Genomic DNA, 19904 nt, shown 5'->3' with positions numbered 1-19904 from the left:
TGTTTGGCCACCCTATTACGGGTTTTCATGTTTACCCTCAAAATACAAACAACATGCATGATCGCTTCACTGAAGGTCCATTTACAATGCTGAATGCGAGTCACTTCGCAAAAGGCAACTGTAAACAATGATCCAAAAAATGTAAGCTCTGTCATGACAGTTTGTTTATAGTCAATATAGACCTTGTGTTTGTGAAACAAGCAAAGAAGACCGCACTAGCTTAATGCTAATACCGCACTAGCTTAATGCCAATACGGCACTCGCCTAATGCTAATGGGAAATACACTGCCTTCGAAATACAGTACATAATATAAATTATGAACTTGCCTTTGTGATGTGTACCTATTATAAACGTTTACCACAAATATTGAGCTTCCCTTTAAACACATTTAAGTATTAACTGAAGGGTGTGTTTTGACGGACAATTCAATTAAGTTCTACTCGTATCTGTAATGTAAATGCTTGTCCATATGTGCTCTTCAGTTGACAGGCCACCGGTCCAGGGTGTATTTGAGGGTACCCATGACCATCACGTCTATTCATTTGTCAGGTAAGCTGTCAAATTGATATAAAAAAAAAAAAAAAAAACCTGTATGGATGCATATGGAAAGAAGTCATGTGATTTCATGTCCCGTTTTGTTTTGGTGTGTGTAAAACCCCATTACTGATTTAATGCAAGTGGTGGGTGTGATTACATTTCAAATTTGCACGACACATTCATTTGAAAGAATGTTAAAGGAAAGTCAAGAAAGAGGCAGGAGACAACAGTGACACGATAATAAAAATACCGGTTTTACTAGAGAAGGTTACAAAAATCATCACTGTATAGCAGTCATAAAACTATTCCCAACTTAAAATAAAAAGCATAAGGAAACACCTACATAGACTACATTGCCATCAAAGTACAATGGATATTTTTGGGGGTTTTGTTTTGTTTTGTTTTTTTAGAAAACGGGCGGGGGGCAGTAGAGGAAGTGGGTGAAAACACCGCCTACCAAAGTTGTCATACAATTTACTACACATCACCTGAAAAAAACTGCAAAGACACAGTCAGGTCTCCTTCATGCAAATAATAAGGAAACTACAACACCCTGACATGAATTGTCTGATAGGAAATTTAAATTTGACTTTACATCCACCTGGCGGCAGAGGAGATATATTTATCAAACATAGCACACATGGCAATAAAGTCCCCTTTTTTTTTTTTTTTTTTTTTTTTAAATACAGAATAGACAGCTGCACACTTGGACAATACTGACATGCTTCATTTCATCAAATAGTATTTTTCCTCTTTTTTTTTAGGGTTGACTAAGTAGTGATCAATTATACAGTATAGTTTATGATTACGAAACAATATCAGATTATAAAATGAATGTATGAAAATTCCTGACTTGTTTTGTTCAGTGTGTAAACATCCAGAATCAGTCTGTGGCTCATCTGAGAGGCTTAAAAAAAAAAAAAACACTCAGTGGCACTGACGAGTCACTCGTTTGGCTGGTCATCAAAAACATTACAAATAAAATAAAAATGAGATATATAATCAATACAGAATAACGAGAAGAACTCAGTTGCCTAAAACTCAAAAGTTATTAAATGAATTCTTTCACGTTATCAATGTTTCTATCACAAGAAGCTCAATCCATTGTGTCATGACTGCACTGTGTCCCTCACAAAACAAAATTATCAAAGGTGTAATATTACAGTTTTAATATCAAACGCTGATCTAGCATTGGAGTGCTAAACACACAAAAGGAAAATACATGTTTGGAAATAAATAAATAACATGGACAAAAAACTGATTGCGTTCTTGTTGAGTCAATTGAAATCTTTTGGGATGATTCGAGTATTTACAATTGGGACTTTTTCTTGAAAAAGAAATAAACTGTGTGTGGTTTTTTTTGTTTTTTTTTAAGCAAGGGTTTTAGGTCAGTTATTCGCAACCAGTGTGCCACAGGACACTATTAAATTTTTGATTTTATTTACCACAGATTAGCTTTGTTTATCTATCTATGCCAGTATTTTATAGTTACAAGCAGAGCATTTAATTGTCCCCCCCCCCCCCCACTAAATGACAGAACATCTCTGATTAACTTTAATTTTCATTTTTGAAAGGGATTTTTTTTTGCTTGAAAAAATATCATTTTTCTAATTTAAAACCTGTGCCTGGTTGGGAAAAGCTGCTGAAGACCGTTTTAAGACAGGAATCGCAAACATTTTGGAACCCGAGGTGCCGCAAAAATAACTATTAGGCAATTACAACCTTTAACTTTGGTCTCTTAGTCATTAAACTGAAACTGTTAATGTTAATTTCCAATATGCCAAATCACATATGCCTTAAAATGACTTGACTTGCTAAGGGATAGTCTATTTCTTTTTCTGTTTTTACAGTAACAATATTTTGAGCATCAACAATAGTCAGTGATATATAGAAGTAAAGCGAGAAAAAAAAAGAGAAAACACCAAAAACATAAGAATGATCTTAAGAGTACCTGGCATTTTCCGAAGGTATTAAAAAACGTCAACATTCGCACACATTCACACAATATATTCATATATATATATATGTATATATATGCATATAAAACATCAAAAAAAGAGAGGATGTTGTTGCTGTCTGACTTCCGCGTGGCGGGTGCCCACAGTCAACAATGTTTATTTAGTCAACGGGGGGGGGGGGGGCTGTGCATGGAGAGGCTGCGCTGGCTCAGGGGTGGGCAAGGACGCCATCCGGCCCACTCGGACGAGCCGCGGCTCGACAGCCGGGTGACTCTCACCGACTGTATATGAGCTTCAGCCTGATGGACCAGCTCTCCCATTCAGAAGCTGATTTTTTTTTGGGGGGGGGCGGTGGGCTGCCCTTCCTCCTGACCCTCAATCCCGTTCCCTTCTGGTGGGAAAACACGCCCACTCTATCCAACATGGCGGAAGGGAAGAGGAGAGAGACTCAGGAGATGGCGGGACTCTTGACTATAATTAGGGTGTTTTTTTTTGGGGGGGGGGGGGGGGGGGGAGGAGGGTTTGTTTTAAAAAAAATTTCAAACATTTTTTTATGAAGGAGCCAGATGGGTACTAAGTGTGGCAGTTGAAAGTGTGAGCGGAGGAAATGGGCGGTGCTCCATGAAGATGGAGTGGCTCATCCTTATGAGTAGGAGGACGAGTTCTGACCCTCCTTGGAGCGCGCCTCTGCCTCCAGGTCTTGGTCGTCCTTAGTCTTGATGTCTTGGTAGTCGTGCGTGGAGACGACGCTCTTCAGATAAGCCCAATTGGCTGACAAGATCATCAAGTAGTGAATCTGTGGAAAGACAAGAACATTTTGGCGTGGTGTGTTTAGGATTTGAACCCAATAGAATTAAATGCAATATGAGCTGAGGCCCAGTTATGGTTCGCAGACTTCTTTGTGATCAACTGAAATAGCTGGGTCAACACTGGCCAATTAGAGCTCCTCTTATTCCAAACAATGTTGTGTAGGAAGCATCGCTTTGAATGACGAGGAACCGAACGTGCCCTCATCTGAGCTCAAAACAGAAACAGTGACCCTTTGCGCACACAGACACAGAGGTGGCCAGCTGGGGAGTATTTGATCCCCTGGCTCGGAGCGAGAGGGTTGCTATGGAAACAGATGATTGCGCCATGGCAACGTGCATATGAAGAGACCAAGAGAGGCTCACCAGTGCTATAACAGTCGCTCCAGCACCGGCAAATGCCACAATGTAGAGGTGGTAGGACAGGTAGAACTACAATCCAGAGCAGATTTCAGGTTAGTGGAGATAAAAAAAAAACAAAAAACCAGAGATCCAAATGACAGCAAATGTCCCGCTTGACAACGTCTCACCTCACTGGTGTTACAGATGTCTCCCAGGGTGGCACCACAAGCTTTTCCCGGTGTTGCGTTCCAGGGAATGATACCTGTGGGATCGAAGCCTTGAATCAGGCACACGTGGCTTGCGTTTCCTTTTATTTGCTCATCAAAAAAAAAAAACATAGTATATTGGGCCGATTGAAATCGAGTGGGAATCTAATTATGCAGCCATTGAAGAGCATGGCTGCCTATGATGCCAATGTGATCCTTGTCCTGCTTGGGAGGCCAGCCAGCTGTGCAGGTCACATACAGTACACTGGGCCTTCAAAACACACAGCGGGATAAAGCCGGAGTGGATTTGCAACTAAATCCAGTCCGGATTTCCATAATCACAATGTCGTTTTCATACCTATTGAAAGGAAGCTGAAACTGTTTCCATCCATCCATCCATCCAGCCGAATGGAATTATCTTCATGTATTCACTTCTGTTATTTCAGGCTTGACATTTGTAGTGTAATTACAAAACGTGTTGGTGGTGTTAAGTTTACCAAATGGCGTAGGTGCCACCTACCATACTGCCTGACATCCACACAGATGGAGTCGGGCGAGGTGATGTTGGAGTCCGGGGACCTCATGGCGGCGCAGGTGTTCCACATGTTGAAAAAGAGGAACACCGGGATGGCTGTGAAGCCAAAGATAGTGAGGAAGGCCAGGGCGAGGATGTAGGTCAGGAACATGAACTGTAAAGACCAGAGAGATTTGTTTTCATGGTTAATGACCTTTTTCAAAATGTGCAAATTGCTACACATGCCATTTGCTAGTCCAACTTGGCTTGCTCTCAAGAGGGCAGAAAATGCTACCGCTATTGTGGTCAAGCTAGCTGGCTCCGTGAGGCGACGAAGGACTCCGAAAATAGTAATCCAATTGGCGTTACAGGTGATCCAGCTGCTACGAATAGTGACATTTTGCCTATAATCCATGGCCAAAAGTGGTTTGTACGATTTTGAAAAAGCACCTAAAACAGGGCCGAAAGCATCAACACCATACTTTGAGCACATACACACTCATGGACCCATGGTTTTACGTAAATCACTGTATCAGTGGCTTGATTATTCAACACAAACAAAGCACTGAACCGAGTAGAGCGACGAGAAAAATCACTCAAAGCGTTGCCGGACATTTGGCCAACATTTGCCACCTTGAACGAACCCCGGTAAACTCCGGCGTGAACGCAACATTGGCTGCCTTTGAAAACACTCGCAATTGTTTACCGCTCAGTGGACTAACAAATTGGACATCTGCAGCAATCACAGTCATCAAGCTCGAAAGAACAAACAGGGCCCATTTTATCCCCCCGAGGGCTCGAGTGTGCGCAAGTGCATATCTAGCCACACGTGTGTGTGTGTGTGTGTGAGACGTACAAAGGCGGTGATGCAACGTCCGCACACGGTGGTCTTGAAGTCACTCTGCAGCTCCTTCTTGATGGCGCTCGTGGTGTAGAAGCCCTCAGCCAGCAGGACGATGGCGTAGACAAAGAAGAACGAGGCGATGCCGTAGATGATGTACTGAAAGATCTGAATGCTGGCCACATGGAAACGTAAGAAAGGCTTCAAGTCGAGCAAAGGTGGATTTCTTGGAAGCGCTGAGGAAGGGCCGCAACTTACACCGTGGTGAGGGTGGCGTGGTCGCTGCTGATCCTGGAGAAGTGGTTCTCCAGCATAGTCAGGGTGCCGGTCAGGGCTACGTGGCCGCAGCCGCAGAAAAGGGCCACGCCGGAGAAGCAGAGGATGGTGGCCACCAGGGAGGCGTAGGGGACCCCACCCAGACATTTGATGCAGCACTCAAAGCATCCTGTAGGAGGCAGCAGTGCAGGGTTGAAATCAGATGTGGTTGGAATCATCACAATGGTTTGGCCCGTTATTGCTTGTAACTTGTTCACTGTCAAATTGCACAATGATTGATCAAACTACCCATACAAGTATTTAAAACAACCACATAGTTTTGTTAAGATTCGAGATGTTTGTCATTGTCAACGTAAAAAGCAAACGCAGTGAGCATTGAGCAAGGGTTTTGATTTTTTGCTTTACTTTGCTAGTCTTCCTGCGCTTAGACAAATATTCTACAATAACAATTCTGAAGGAAAACACGGGGTAGGGGCAATGTACATAGGAAGAGTCGAAACAAAATAAAAATTCCAAAATGTATTTTAACACTAGTACAATGGAGAAATAAGCATGGTGTAACCATTCCAAGTCTGCTAAGACACAATGGCAAATCCCATAGACCAATAGCAACTTTGCGGCAAATGCCTTTAGTGACAGTTGAACACAAATGGCGCAACAACACAGATAGACAGACAAGGTAACGTACGAGTATATTGCTTATCCTCTTTATAAACGACCGATATCACTGCAGACCGCTGAAACGGATGAATCTTTTTCTTCAGATTTAATGCTAGCGGCAGCTCATTGTACAACCACGCTCCCCCCCCCCTTTGTCATGGAAGAAACATCTCCGTCTCCCCCCCCCCCCCCCCCCCCCTTATGACCAGATGGTATGAATAAGTCATTCCCCAGTGATAAATAAATAATTGTAAAGCAGAGGAGCTGTTTTTCTAGGGCAGCGTTGAGCGTTCTCCTTCTGAAATGCTCCACAATCATCACGCAGCTTCCTCCGTGTGTGAACATCAACAGTCAAAAGAATCAAGAGCAACAAAGAAGGGGGGGCTACTCTTACATAACTTGTTAAAAATAGATTCGCCAACAAAGCTGGAAGTTGTGTCAGGCAGGAAAGATAGGATGAAAGAAAAATGTCTTTTGTGCTGTTTCTATGGCGACCTGCTCCATTTGGCAACCCCAAAGCATCAGTCGTTTTTTGCACGTTTGAGAGTTTGCTGAATTTCGGCATCCAAGGAAAAACAAATGAGATTCATTGGTCCATATGTTTTATAATCCGCAAAAAAATGTTTTACTCTTTACGGCATAAGACCACGAACCCCCCAAAAAATCCGCTTTTCTCAAATTGTGTAGCTTGTAAAAGTTAGCTTTTGAAAAACAGTCAAATGTTTTGATTGTAATACAAATCTTTCTTAGAAAGTAAAGGTTAAGAGACTAAAATCTTTGTCAATTTGATTCGCTATGTATTTTTTCAAATTCATCGACGATTTGTCGGGTATGGGGAATTTTATTCTGCCAAATATTGGAATTGGCCTCGATATATAAATTAATAAATAATGTAAGCCATATCGGTCGGACCCTTCTAATGAGCGCATACGAACATAGGCGGTCTTTGACAATACACGAGACAATATGCACCTGCACCATGTCATGTCAGAAAGGAGATGTTCTCTGCTCCGGAAGTCTGACACCTCAAAGAGAAACACTCGCTTGATGATCCATGACAGATAATCCAGTGAGAGCACGAGATTCACTTTCACACTCAACACGAACCGAAGCTAAAAGCCCCTGTCGGCTTTCATCACCGACCCCTCACAAACGGCTAATGACAGGTCATGGGCACAATTTCACAAATTCCTCGTGCACACATTGCCGTCATCTTAGGCAGAGATTAGTTTGCGGCACACTTCAAATAAACGGACATGCGGCGAAACCACAGAAAGGGCTTGCTTGATTTGATTTTCAACTGAAAACTCTCCTTTGAGACTTTTCTATCGACCCGGCAGAGCAAGCCGTTTTACTCTCCCGTGGGACGCTATTGATGGCTTTAAAAGAGCAAATTGATTTTTGCTTTGCCTTGCCTTGCCTTGACTTCACTTCATCGAGCCTATTGGGCAAACAAATCCTGATTTGGATACGCGCAAGATTTACTGGCTGTATTATTCATGGGGAAATAATGAAAAATGGATGAAACGGTCTCAGAATGATGTATGTATTAACGACAACTACATTTTGTCCATCCGTCTATGCCGGCGACAGATAGAGTAGCAAAATGTAATGAATGGCAAAACGGAGAATCAACTGCTTGCTAAGACGGTCGCTCGATGAAAACTATACTTTTAGACCTACGCACGTTGCGGAGTCGCATCGAAGTCAATAATCATCAACTCCTTGCTGGCGAATAAGCTCCATTGCTGAAATAATGAGAAAAGATGGAGAAGCCTTGCTAATTGCTAAGCTAACCTAAGACTAGCACAACTAACACCAGAATCGAGTGCTCTGCCAAGGAAGCAAAATATTTCAAGCCTTGACGCTGTGATTGGCTAGCGCCAGCTTAACTTTTTCTGATGTCAAGGTGCTTAAGATGCCGGGGTGATGGCCAACATATGCGATAAAGCCCGTCATTCGCTGCTAGATTAAATCTGAGAGTTAAGACGCTCCACTCCAAAGTATGCTGCTCGTGATGAAGATTCTGCATTGCGTAACGGGGGAAGAACTTTGTTGCATAATAGATCTCAATCCCATTCATGTTAATGAAGAAGTGGGCTGATGAGAAGGTGGCGTGAAAAAGGCTGTGAATGGCTCCAACTGAAACAACTCTCTCACCAATGGGACGACGGGTCGGTACATTGGTCTGGAGTGTTGCGCACTGACGTTCCAGCAAGTCAGAATATTAAGGACGCGTTGGGATATTTCCTTTTTGGAGGTGGCCTAATCTCTACTTTCCACTACTTTCAACAACCACTTGAAAACAAGTGGCAACGTTTAACTTATGCTGAGATGCTTTGTCTCGCAGCTCCCAAAGGCTTTACAGCAAAAACTCCCATCGGTTCTTTTAAACACACTGGCGCTATCTGGTCCAGGCATGAAAGTGGTTTTAAAAGCTCGCTAATAGGAACGAGACAGGCCGGCGTGGCCGGGCCTAATGGAAATCAATGGACTATTCATTAGAAGTGAATTGAGGTGACACTCTGAGGTCAGCCCGGTCGGTGCTCCTGCGTTCCACCTCGCTGCCTCCTGACACCACGCTATCCGCCCACGGCGTGTGAAATACGAGCGCCGGCTCACGCTGCATTTACAGCGACTTGCTGGCTCCGACAATATGTTACGACGCCGGTGTCAGGTCACTGCGTCGTATATCGTCTAGAAGTGAAGGAACCCCAATTTGAAATTTTCTATCACGGGTACGTATATCGACCAAAATTGTTACAATGCGTCAGGATTGTAAGATTGCTGAAATAAATGTGAAAATCGCAGATACACAGACGATCTAAACACGGCCTACCGTTTGGAATGATACGGCCTTCTCTCGTCAGTAAAAATGTCTCAGCTCCTCGCACGTGATAAAGAACATATGACTGTGTACGCTTCTAATGAATTTCTAAATGTGTAGCTGCCGTAGTTGTGTTCAAATACCAGCTTCCTAAAAGGTTCTATGCATGTGCTTGCCATTGTGTCTTAGCATTAACATTAAGCTGGCGGAATAAAGGCTAAGCGACCTCTGTTATGAATTCACAACTTGTCATTTTCCTATTATGTTTCGTTTGACAGCTCACTTCAAATGAACCTTGAAAAGCTTGAAGCCTCTATTTTGAACAATTGTTCAGTTGACATCCATAAGAGAAGATGTAGAAAATGGGTGGAAGGATGTTTTGGCTAATAGCCAATTTGTCGTCATGTGCAATATCTTAACTTGGTGTCCAACTGGTTTTACGTGCTCTGTGTAAGAAGAGCACCTCTTTCCCTTGGGCCTGCCAATTAGTTGCCATGGCAACTTGTCACAAACGCTGCTCAGCTCAGCGTACATGCGTAGCTCTCTCTTATTTGCTCTCTGGTTCTCTTTCTATTTGTCCGTTCACTCAATCGTGCATATTTGAAGAAGAAGTCTATTCAAGGAGCGTTTTATTCTCGCTTATAGTGTGCAGCACTGCGTCTTTGAAAATCATGCCGTCGGGTAGGCTCAAGCGGAGTGGACGGACGATATTAGCTTTCGTTTCCTCCACCAAAATTCTAAATGGCCCCTCTGGCCACAAGTTGCGCTCGCTGCGCCAACCGAGCGAGTGGCTCGGAAATTACGCAACCAACTCGGCGGCGCTCTCTCTGAGATGCTGAAGAAGTCGGCGGCAGCCGTGTGAGTGAGGGCAATTCACTTTCTGCGATCCTCACAGATTGGCGGAATAACTATGTGTGAAATATCTGCAATTCCACGGAGCTGGCTAATTAATGACCAACAGCAGACGCCGTCGGACGTCGCTGAGGAGGGGATTCAGAATGGGCGGGTGACGGAGGGAAGGCCAGATAAGGCTGACGTCAGTCGAGAACAAGGCCCGCTGTGCCAACCTGTCACACTGCTATTCGCATCTGACTGCACACTGGCACCAAGCAGGGCCCAATATTACTGCTGTCCATTACGTGTGTACGTGGAGGCGGATTCAAATCTGGCCACAAAGCTGAGCAGATACGAAACGAGGCGAATGTGAGCACAATGCGGTGCCGCACGCTCAATGAAGGCATGTAAAAATAGAGCCTTTTAACCACCCCTGGTCATTGGCACGTAAACAAATGTAAGCACAACGCTCATACGCAGACGCGCGCGCACAGCTCCAGATGGAGGCTGACAGCACGCTTTGGGCAAATGACTTCAAATGAGGTACGCACGAGCCTGAGCCTGAGCCTGAGCCTGAGCCTGATCCTGACACTGAGCCTGACCCTGAGCCTGAGCCTGAGCCGACCGACCCTTTCCTTGTGTGACGGTATTCCACGTGCTTCCATGACCTCACACGTCGCTCCGGGCTCAGGGGAGGGAGGATACAGTAGGTGAAAGTCGCTAGCGTCTATGTAGTATCTGGGAGAACGAGGCCTTTCCAGAGAAATTTGCCGCATTTTCTTCAAAAAAGGCGTTTCCCCATTTCATTGACTAATAACAAATAATATATTTCATTTTACGGCGCCTATCTGACACTGTCACCTTACGTAGAGTAAAATAAAACAATATAGTGACAAAAGATTAAAATAAAATAACAGGACACTTTTTCCAGTAGCAGAACAAAGTAGCCACGGCGCTACACCAGCAGGAAGTGGATGCAATAGCCCCGTCCAAAATGTATGGAGCCCCACTCAAGTCCCTCTGGCATTTCATTTTACTTCTTCAAATGTTTCTGTGGTCACTTTTATAAGGTTGAACTATTTTGTCAATTATTCTTTGACCAAATTCAATTTAAAGTTCGTTCATATCAAGTATGATTGAGCTGAAACATAATGACAATAATGTAATGGAACTGCGTTATTTTCACAGCACTCCCACATATCGGTCAACACCCCAAAGCCCAAGGAGAGGAAAAAAATCTTGGCGTGGTGCCTGGAGGAAAGGGACCTCCGACACCTGAGAGGATTCAGGTACTACATTTATCACCTCGTTGCCCCTTAAGATGGATACAAATGTTTTGTGATCACCGTATCAAGCAAACAAATAACAGATACAAACTTGGGTTAAAAAAAAGTCCCGACATTTTTTAAAACTGAATCTAGCAGTCGAAATCTTAAGCGTGGTCGACTCTCGATTTAATTTGTTACGTCATCACGCTTAAAGGTTGACAAAAAGCCGCTTTTGAGAAAGTAAGGACGACAAAGTTCAAATATCACAATGAAGTGTGAAGGGACCAATCACAGAAACGCAAAGCAAATGTCAGCACCTGACAGATGGTCATCAAACCAACTTTGAACTTTTCCTTCACAGCCATTCTCCGCTATTCTGGCAGTCACAAAGTGAATCTTATCCTCTTCCTGGCGGTCACAGTAATTTCATCAATTCTTGGCTAAACACAGCTTTCTGATTAATATTGCATTTGTGCATAAGCGAATTCACCCATTTTTATCCAACTCAGGGGGCAGCCATTTTGCCACTTGCTGTCAACTGTAAATGACATCACAGTTAACGGCTCTCAACAACCAATCACGGCTCAGCTTCAGAAAACCGGTGACCCGTGATTGGTTGTGACCTGACACGTGCTAACAGTGATGCATATGGCAAAATGGCCGCGCCTTAAGATGGTTAAAAACAGGTGCCCCCTTCGCCTGTTTAATTCATATTCCATAAACGAAAACCATCAATCAGAACACTGAGTTTCAACTCGTTGGGCTACTCAGTCATATTCTAAATAAATAAAGAAATTTTTTTTTCCCCCCATTTAAAAAAAAAAATAGCTCTGACATCAGGAGCTCATACTCGAGCTCTCTCACTGTGAACATCTTCTCCTTGCAAATGTGTTGATTTTGTATTGTATTTGACTTTTTTGTCCCGTTTAAGAACTGGCTGAAAGTCAGATGATTTTTTTCTCTGTTTCGTAAAGTTAAATCAATACTATACATGACAGTCTTGTAAGTCAAATATTCATATCCTTAATGTTGTAAGCGTTAAAAGAGAAAAAAAAATATTTGATCATAGGTGGGTTATCAAATTTTATTCCAGCAAATGTTGGAATTATTATCAGCCTAAAAAAAAACCGTACCTGAGCATCGTAGCATGCAACCCACCCGTACTCCCATTTGGTGCCAAATCAGCTGGCTCCCGGCAACTCAAGCTTCTTACTCGGGCACTCTCTTCTCTTGGCCCCTACTGTAAATCTTCAGCAGCGTCTTAATGGATGCTATAAGCTCATGGTCACATTCCAGATGTCAAAAGGCGCGCACACCAATGATTACACAAACAGGCCACCCTACAGTCTATTTTGGCACTGCAGAGTGGGCGGATTCAGTTGTGCAACGTTTCACCTGGAGCCACTTGACGTTCACTCGCCTTCAGCGGCCGCAAAAGGACTCACCGGGTGAACTGCTCATTGTCAACATGGCCGCCCTGGTGCTCAACCATCCCCCTTTGGGTCTTCAAGCGGGCTCGCCCAGCTGATGTTGCACGATGGGCTAGAGCCGTGCGTGCGGCACGCCTCGGGAGGGAGTGATGTCATCGCTTTTTAAACCAGCAGAATGGAGGGACACCCCCTTCAGCTCCAATTGACATCAACGTAGCTGGGAAGAGACCATGCTTGCGTGTCTCAGGTGTACAAAAATATTCAAATATAAAAAATGGTGCTCATGATTTGGACATCCTGGCTGTCAAAACTTGAATGGCTGAAGAGAACAGTAAACCAACAGTGATTCCTCACGTCTATGTCCGTGACGTGTAGTGATAGGCAGAACATTTCCATGTTTTTCCCACTAGATGGCAGAAATTAAGTACAGCTTTACAAATACCATGCTCAAGTGAAGTTAAAATCAATTAGGGAAGAGAAATAGAGAATGGGAACAAGGAGTTGTAGGCCTCGACTAACGCCCACTTGCTCGCATGTATAGACGAACCAGGCCACGCCCCTTAAGGCCGCACGTCTAACGTAACACCGTATTCAAAGTCATTACACTTTGTGAAATCAGTTAATCGCTTCACAATCTCTTTTTTTGTTTTTTTGGCTGATTAAAAATGCAATGTCTTGCACTGAACAGTGATTGATTCAGTCTGCACCTGAGAGTATGACGGAAAATAAAACAGGACCGTGACACGTTCACGCACGCGCGCACGCACGCACGCACGCACGCAGGCAGACAGTTTGACGTGGGATTCAGCTTCGCGCCTTTTAAGGAAGCTTTTACGCGGAGCCTGAAGAGTGATGCTCGTATGTGCGAGATGCCCTCGGAGCGCGCGCGCGCCTCTGCGTCAAGTGCGCGGCGGCAGCCTCTTTGAAGGCACATTGCCCTAGCCACACACACACACACGGAAGCAAAAACCCGAAAACAATGCTTGCCTCACAACGCTGAGTCCCCGATCGATGCCGGTGGACAAGGACGAAAGATGAGGAGGAGGTGTCTCTTGTCAAGACAGTCGTGCACGCGCATGGGCGCAGCGCTATGTCTTCCATTAACGGCGCGCAATCACATCAAATCTGCACCACGGGCTAGGTGAGAAAGATAGCCCTCGTTTTGCTTTCCCCCGGGGGGGAATAGTAGCGCCGCTCGCTATTGTTTGCAGCGGGAAGCCATTACATACGGGTTAAACGTGACTCAGGTTGGCGCAAAAAAAAAAAAAAAAAGGGCGCAAAGAGCAGCGGGGGATGAAGCCAGCCTACCTTTGCTTTCCTGTCCTTCGTCTTGAGTCTCCTCCGCGTTGGAGTCCATGGCCGGCTTTGTTCCATCCATGATTATGGAGCTTTAGGGTCTCCTATAGTGGCACTGGGGGGCTTACAGTATAAGGATGCTTGCTGGATTGTGGAGTGGGGACTTGATGCTCGCGCGTCTCTCGCTCTCTCTCTCTCTCTCTCTCTCTCTAGCTGTCTCTCTCTCTCTGTCTCTCTCTCTCACCCCTCCCCTCCCCCCAGCGCTTCTTAACGCTTGCGCACAATCTCTCGCTCTTTCACGTGCAAACGCTCTTGTCAGGTCGGATTGTGGTCTCTAAAAGATTTCCTCACCTTTCCGCACCTTTCATTCAACGCAATCCTTTAATTTAAGGGGGGGTTGATTATGCACAGCGTGATAGCTTAATGTGCAAGAGCTGTAAATATGCAAACTCATGTGTAGCCATGCGTGAACACACATAAACACACTCACTCAGTCACTCACACAACACGCACACACACGCACGCACGCACAGAGAATCGCTGCCTGCCCCCTCTCCATCTGGTGAGTTGAGACAAAAAATCAGGGAGGGAAGTGAGACGAGCGAATCTTGTGCTTTCAGCGGAGTATAAATTAGGGCATAGAAAGAGCTTTAGTTTAACTGTGATGAACTGATGTCACAATTGACCAATCAGATCATCCTGCGGTAAACACTTGACTCAAGAGGGGCCGACGTTGTTTACCTGAAAGGATGCTGATGCGGAGGATGGTCCATACATAATTCGCCCCATTTTCCAATAATAATACAGATATCCCAAAACAATGGGACACCATCTGTCCCGAATCCTCTTAGGTTTTTTAGCACAGTCCCCCACGTGGCCCCGTTTGAGGCAAACAAGTCCAGGGAGCCTCGGGAGCCAAGTAATTATCCTTATACCTCAAAACATTGACAAGTATCAGACACCGCACATGACATTTAGCGGGTGCATTTAGCCACGGGGCCGAAAGCAACACCCACTTGCGTGCCGTGCCGTGCCGTGTCGTGCCGTGCCATATGTGGCCCAGTCAAAGAGGGTCATCGCTCACACCGACTCTTTGACATGTGAGCGACCTTGAAAGCGGATCCGCAAGCATAAACAAAGAAATGTGTTTATCTATTCTCACTGAATGTCTTCCAAGCAAACGCTGAAATATTTACGTGCTTCTATCAGGCCTCATTGCAGTTGCGTTTTCTCGGCGAGCCTGAACGGATTCTCTTCCCTCAACGTGCAACCGTAATTATATCTGCTGGCGGAAGTCATCTCCAGTGATTAATACATCGTCCAATACATAGAGCAAGGTGAGATGCAGGCATTGCTATGCCCTGATCTGGAGGGATGAACTTCATCTGATATTTTTCCTCCCATAATCCCCAGACCCAGATTAAGAACGTGTCCAGAAGATCACCTACAGTTCTTCCTGCTGTTGCTTACCGTCACCCGGCGCACACGTTCTCACTAATACGAATGTCGTATTTCGAAGAAAACCTTTGACTTGACTTCACCTTCAGACACCCAAATAATCAAACCGCGTTATGTCTCATGCTAACTTAATGCTAAACGCTCTACTTAGGCTAACGGAAAGGAGCATAAAAGGGAAGAAGAAGTTGGGGACCTTCTCTGCCTTCTCCCACCGGTGCTACCTAGCATGTCGCGTCACACGGTAATACTTAATTTGATGCGATCACTGGATTCCAAAAGCCCTGTGAGCAAACGTTGGGACATCTGCGCAACTCTCCGTTTAAAGCGAACGTCTGCTTATCGGCTTACTTCCCACGTTAACGAGCCACAGAAATGCGAATGTTTCAAAGCAACCAGCGGCTCGCTCGCTCGCTCGCTCGCTCTCTCTTTGAGTTCACGGGAAGGACGCGCAAGAAAACCGGGGCAGCTGTTTTCACATTTGATTGTCCATAAAAGTGGCGCAACAGTCTGCCGTCTCATCATTCACAGAGAAGCCAGCCAGCCGTCTGATCTCAGGAAGACATGCGCCGCTGTTGCCATGGAGACACTCCACACTGCTAGTGATCTGCAGTGGTTGGACCCTCCTAGTGATGCCGGCCGGCCGGCCGTCCGTCCGTCCGTCCGTCCGTGTCAGTTGCAGCGCCGGGAGCCAGAAAGCCCATTTTAGAAAAAGGGAGATAAAGAGAAGCTGAGTGAAAGAAATCTTAGCAGCAGCAGCAGCAGCACACTTTCTTCTGCCTTGGTGGGCCCGAGGGGACGCACGCTGATGATGGCGGGGAAACGGGCGCGCCGGCAAGCTCTGCCTGCACAAGCGGATTCGTCTTGTGAAAGGCAGCCTGCAAAAGGAAGGCTGCCTTCCACGAGGCCTGCAGCAAGCTGCGTGCCTCAGCCGTGGTGTCAAGCACCTCAAGCGTCAAACTGACCTTTTCAGTTGCCTTCCCGACACAACAATTAAGGCCATCTTGCATCTCGTTTGACTGCGAAGCTCAGAGCAAAGGTTGGGCTCACTTTGACCTGCTCAAGTGCTTTGCCTTTCTATGAGAACATTTGCAATATTGCAATTCAGCCGTCCGTCCATGCAAATTTGACACAAACTCGCACAGCTACCGGCTCGTATCTCAAAAAGGGCAGAAGGAGCTTCAGACTTTTGCACCAGGGACCCCATCAGAAAGACTGAGGATGTACAACTTGCATATCAACACTTTGCTTAGAAATAGAAATCTGAAAACACCTGCTCTCAAAAAATGAGTACATTTCAATGTACTGTGCGTATCGAAAAAATGTACCTTCATAAAAGTTTAAAAGCAAATAGTTCTTAAACATGAAATGAAATGAAATGAGATATACTAAATAAAGCGAAATACAACTGAAGGGTACTTTGGCAGCGATTCTTTTGTGCACTCGTAGACGGAGCCCGCGTACGTTGATCTATTTTGTGGGCACAAATTAGCATTTTGTGTGCACGTTATAAATATATATATAACGACCATAAATTGTTGATTTCGTGTGCACATTATAGCAATAATATAGCCGACATTTCGATTGTCTTTCCCATGTCATGTCATGTCTGTTGCGCCGTAATTTCCTGCTAAAGGTTGCGTCAAACAATGGAAATGAACTTTTGCCCAGGAATGAATCATTTTCAACTTGCGTGTGTTGTATGTGTGAGAGTTTGCGTTCAGTGGGTTTAGTGTGTACGTTGCGATCAGGGCTTTTAATCTGCCGTGTTGGTTGTGACCCAGTTTCGACCCCCCTCCCACTCACTCACTCACTCACTCACTCACTCTCACTCACTCACTCACTCACTCACTCACTCACTCACTCACTCACTCACTCACTCACTCACTCACTCACTCACTCACTCACTCACTCACTCACTCACTCACTCACTCACTCACTCACTCACTCACTCACTCACACTCAGTTTTCATTCGCCAAGGAGATGTTTCACTCTCATCTCTGAATAGGATAATCCATCCCTGACACACACAATCTAAAGATGTCATCTTTTATTTGGAAAGGTGCTGTTGTGATGGAGCACTGGCAGATTGAAGCAAACTCATTCATAACCATCCCGTCACGCAGTGTCGGCATTTATGCTCGCAGCTGAAAATTTTAATTTGTAATGACAACTGATTATACCTGACTTAGTTTGGCGAGTTTAAACTAACTCACTCGCCACACACACATGCACGCACGCACACACGCACCCCTCATCGGACCAATCTCACCATCTCGCAATTTATCTGACGAGCCATTAATCCCGTTGGCCCAGATTTTGTGTGCAGTCTGCTCCACATGTTGTTATGCCATCATCCCACCCACAACCGTCTCTCTCTCTCTCTCTCTCTCGCACACGCATGCACACACGCACGCACACACACGCACACGCACACGCACACGTGCAGTACGCTTGCACCCTGGCTTACGTGATGTGACGCAGGTTCCGTGCATGTGTGACCTACTGTACCTCTTCCCCAAAGATGCTCCTGTATTGAACTCATTGACATTTATTGATGTTTTTTAGGAAATCCAGACATTCAACCCTGTGCTAGCGTAAAGGAGGGTCTAAAAACGGCCAGCGGTACTAAATAAGCCGGAACATCTTGAGGGTCTTCGTCGATCCTTTGTCAGGAGAAGAGAAAGGCAAGCATGCCGATTGTGTGTCATCCATATTCATATTTGTTTGCTTGCTGCGTAGGCTGTCCGATTCCACAACTCCTCGCATGTGACCGCGCGTGATTCGACGCCCGCCTCTGAGTTTAGTGCATTGGCGAGTCGCCATGGCAACAAGTCCTCTCAACGACCACTCATTCCGACACCGGAGTAGCCGTCGGGCTGAGCTTGAATTTGCTCACATGCGAGGCAAGAAAAAGACGAGCGGCCTACGCAACGCGGCAGCTTTTGAAGATGCGGGATGGATGTTTGGAAAGCGGTGAGGCAGAGGAAAGATTGCTTTGCAAATCTTTCAACCAAATAAACGGAAACATTAGCTTGGCTCAGAATAGAGCGTTGATGACCCAGTAAAGACAATTCTGAGAGCTGTTTCTTATTGTTTGAAAATCATTGCTGAAAACCTGTGCAAAGACAGAGAACTATGCGGTTGCGGTCAATGACCCCCCCCCCCCCAACATTTTCGAGCGTCTCATTGTCATGACGTGGATAAGCCATGCATTGACCCGGTGGGCTATATTCCAGCCAATCCTCAAAAGAGGATGCGGTCGTAGTCACCAGGGGCGGAGCTACAGGGTGACCAGGGGGTGGTCACGGCCACCCCCACACCTCATCGTTTTTTGATTTTGGTTGTAGTGTTTTCCTAGATTCCGTTTTGTAAGTGTTTTTAAGATTTTAAATACAATGTTTAATACGATTAATAGCCATACATCCGTTATCCTCACGAGGGTCATGGGTGTGCTGGAGCCTATCCGTTATGAATATAAAGGAATGAAATATTCATATTAAAATGTTATGATAAAGAATGACGGAAGCATGTCTGGCCACCCCTCACTGAGGTGTTACCACCCAGGTCACCCCACGAAGAAATTGAAGGGGGTCGATCCAAGAGTCAAAGGATAGAATGTGGCCCATGCAAGAAAGGTGTATATACGTATCAAAGGCACAGTGTGAAAAGAGAATGGGAGGTGGTGAACAAGCAGGCCAAATAATGATCTTCACAAAATGACAAGGAGCTCCTGCAGGAAAAGGCCCATTGCAATAAATCCCGTTGGCTACTTCCAGGCCATCCTTGACTTCTGAAGGCCATAAAGGGTCTGGCTGGCTGCCTGCATTATTGAAAGCAGATGGTGCCAAAGTCAAACAAAGACCGAGCTTGTGCTTTTCTCTGTTGTAGTGAAAAAAAATGTCCTCACATGACAATAAAAATTGCACTGTGTCTTTCAAACAGGCACAGCCTGTTTAATCCAAAGCCAAGCCAGCAGATCATTCCATGAAAATCCAATCAACATCTCAACAAGGAGCTGACGATGAGGTGTGTACAAACACGCCGTCTTCTCACGGTCATGGGTGCATTCAAAAGCTCACCAAATCAATCAAGTCAGCAAACGTATGAATTGAAATCATTCTTCTTAAAGAGTTTGTGGCTGTCATATTCTCAATTGCCTTCAAGTCATCGTTAGTGGGATGTGACACATTTTTAAGAAGGGAGCTTAGTTGCCCGCCTGTGCACTCAGTGATGATGAACAAACTTTGGCGATTACATTTTTCCAAGCTGCGTTTAGGAAGAGAAAAAAAAACAACAACAACAACAACATGCAGGTTTAGTGAAACGGTGAAAGCGAGCAGACTGAGTGGGGTTTCTTTTCCCTTTAATCCTTTAAACTGATTAACAGAGATGCACAATCGTCAAGCAAGGCGCATTACGTAGAGCAAAGCCTCCCAACAGCCAGCACAGTGACAAAGTGAAATGCAGCGCACACACACACACACACAAAGTGAGACACAAAACATGACCTGATTTCTTGTGCGTTTACTTTTTTTTTTTTTTAAAGAATAACATTTTTTCTTCCACTCACCCATTTTTGTTGTATGCACACCTGGAGGTCGTGAAGAAATGGTAGGAAAATAATCCTAAAGTTGAAGGCCACATGTTGT

The 19904-nt window shown here is 45.0% G+C and overlaps 2 protein-coding genes across 4 annotated transcripts in view; one reads left to right on the top strand and one right to left on the bottom strand.

The window, feature by feature from the left end:
• LOC125987926 (uncharacterized) overlaps positions 1-19904 on the top strand; it is a 31151-nt gene that overhangs the window by 239 nt on the left and 11008 nt on the right. Inside the window, exons 2-5 of one of the 2 annotated variants that reach the window (XM_068649521.1) lie at positions 484-550; positions 10991-11091; positions 17821-17939; positions 19198-19281. The gene's annotated coding sequence lies outside the window, so the exon portion shown is untranslated. The remainder of the gene's footprint in view (positions 1-483; positions 551-10990; positions 11092-17820; positions 17940-19197; positions 19282-19904) is intronic. The other variant, XM_068649522.1, reaches the window with a different exon arrangement.
• Positions 772-19844, bottom strand: LOC125987952 (neuronal membrane glycoprotein M6-b). 2 transcript variants are annotated; one of them, XM_068649529.1, is made up of 7 exons: positions 19826-19844; positions 5464-5650; positions 5221-5380; positions 4371-4539; positions 3833-3906; positions 3669-3734; positions 772-3292 (listed from the first exon to the last, which is right to left on the bottom strand). In XM_068649529.1, exons 1-7 carry the CDS (start codon positions 19827-19829, stop codon positions 3140-3142), a joined length of 813 nt encoding a protein of 270 aa, XP_068505630.1. In that variant the 5' UTR covers positions 19830-19844; the 3' UTR covers positions 772-3139. The 2 variants fall into 2 exon arrangements, with proteins under 2 accessions (XP_068505630.1, XP_049608578.1); XM_049752621.2 differs by lacking the exon at positions 19826-19844 and adding an exon at positions 13809-14008.

This window comes from Syngnathus scovelli, chromosome 2 (assembly GCF_024217435.2).
Source record: "Syngnathus scovelli strain Florida chromosome 2, RoL_Ssco_1.2, whole genome shotgun sequence".
In the NCBI taxonomy this organism is placed as follows: domain Eukaryota; kingdom Metazoa; phylum Chordata; class Actinopteri; order Syngnathiformes; family Syngnathidae; genus Syngnathus; species Syngnathus scovelli.
The sequence above is the reverse complement of the archived record's forward strand: the minus strand, read 5'-3'. Positions and strand labels throughout refer to the sequence as shown.

What these genes read in the sequence shown, in the direction of transcription:
- LOC125987952 (XM_049752621.2), bottom strand. Translation starts at nt 13,878, where the DNA reads ATGGATGGAACAAAGCCGGCCATGGACTCCAACGCGGAGGAGACTCAA. An exon ending in CACGCCACCCTCACCACGGT is followed by an intron (nt 5,381 to 5,463) that starts GTAAGTTGCGGC and finishes CCATGTGGCCAG; the next exon opens with CATTCAGATCTTTCAGTACA. An exon ending in ACATCTGTAACACCAGTGAG is followed by an intron (nt 3,735 to 3,832) that starts GTGAGACGTTGT and finishes TCTGGATTGTAG; the next exon opens with TTCTACCTGTCCTACCACCT.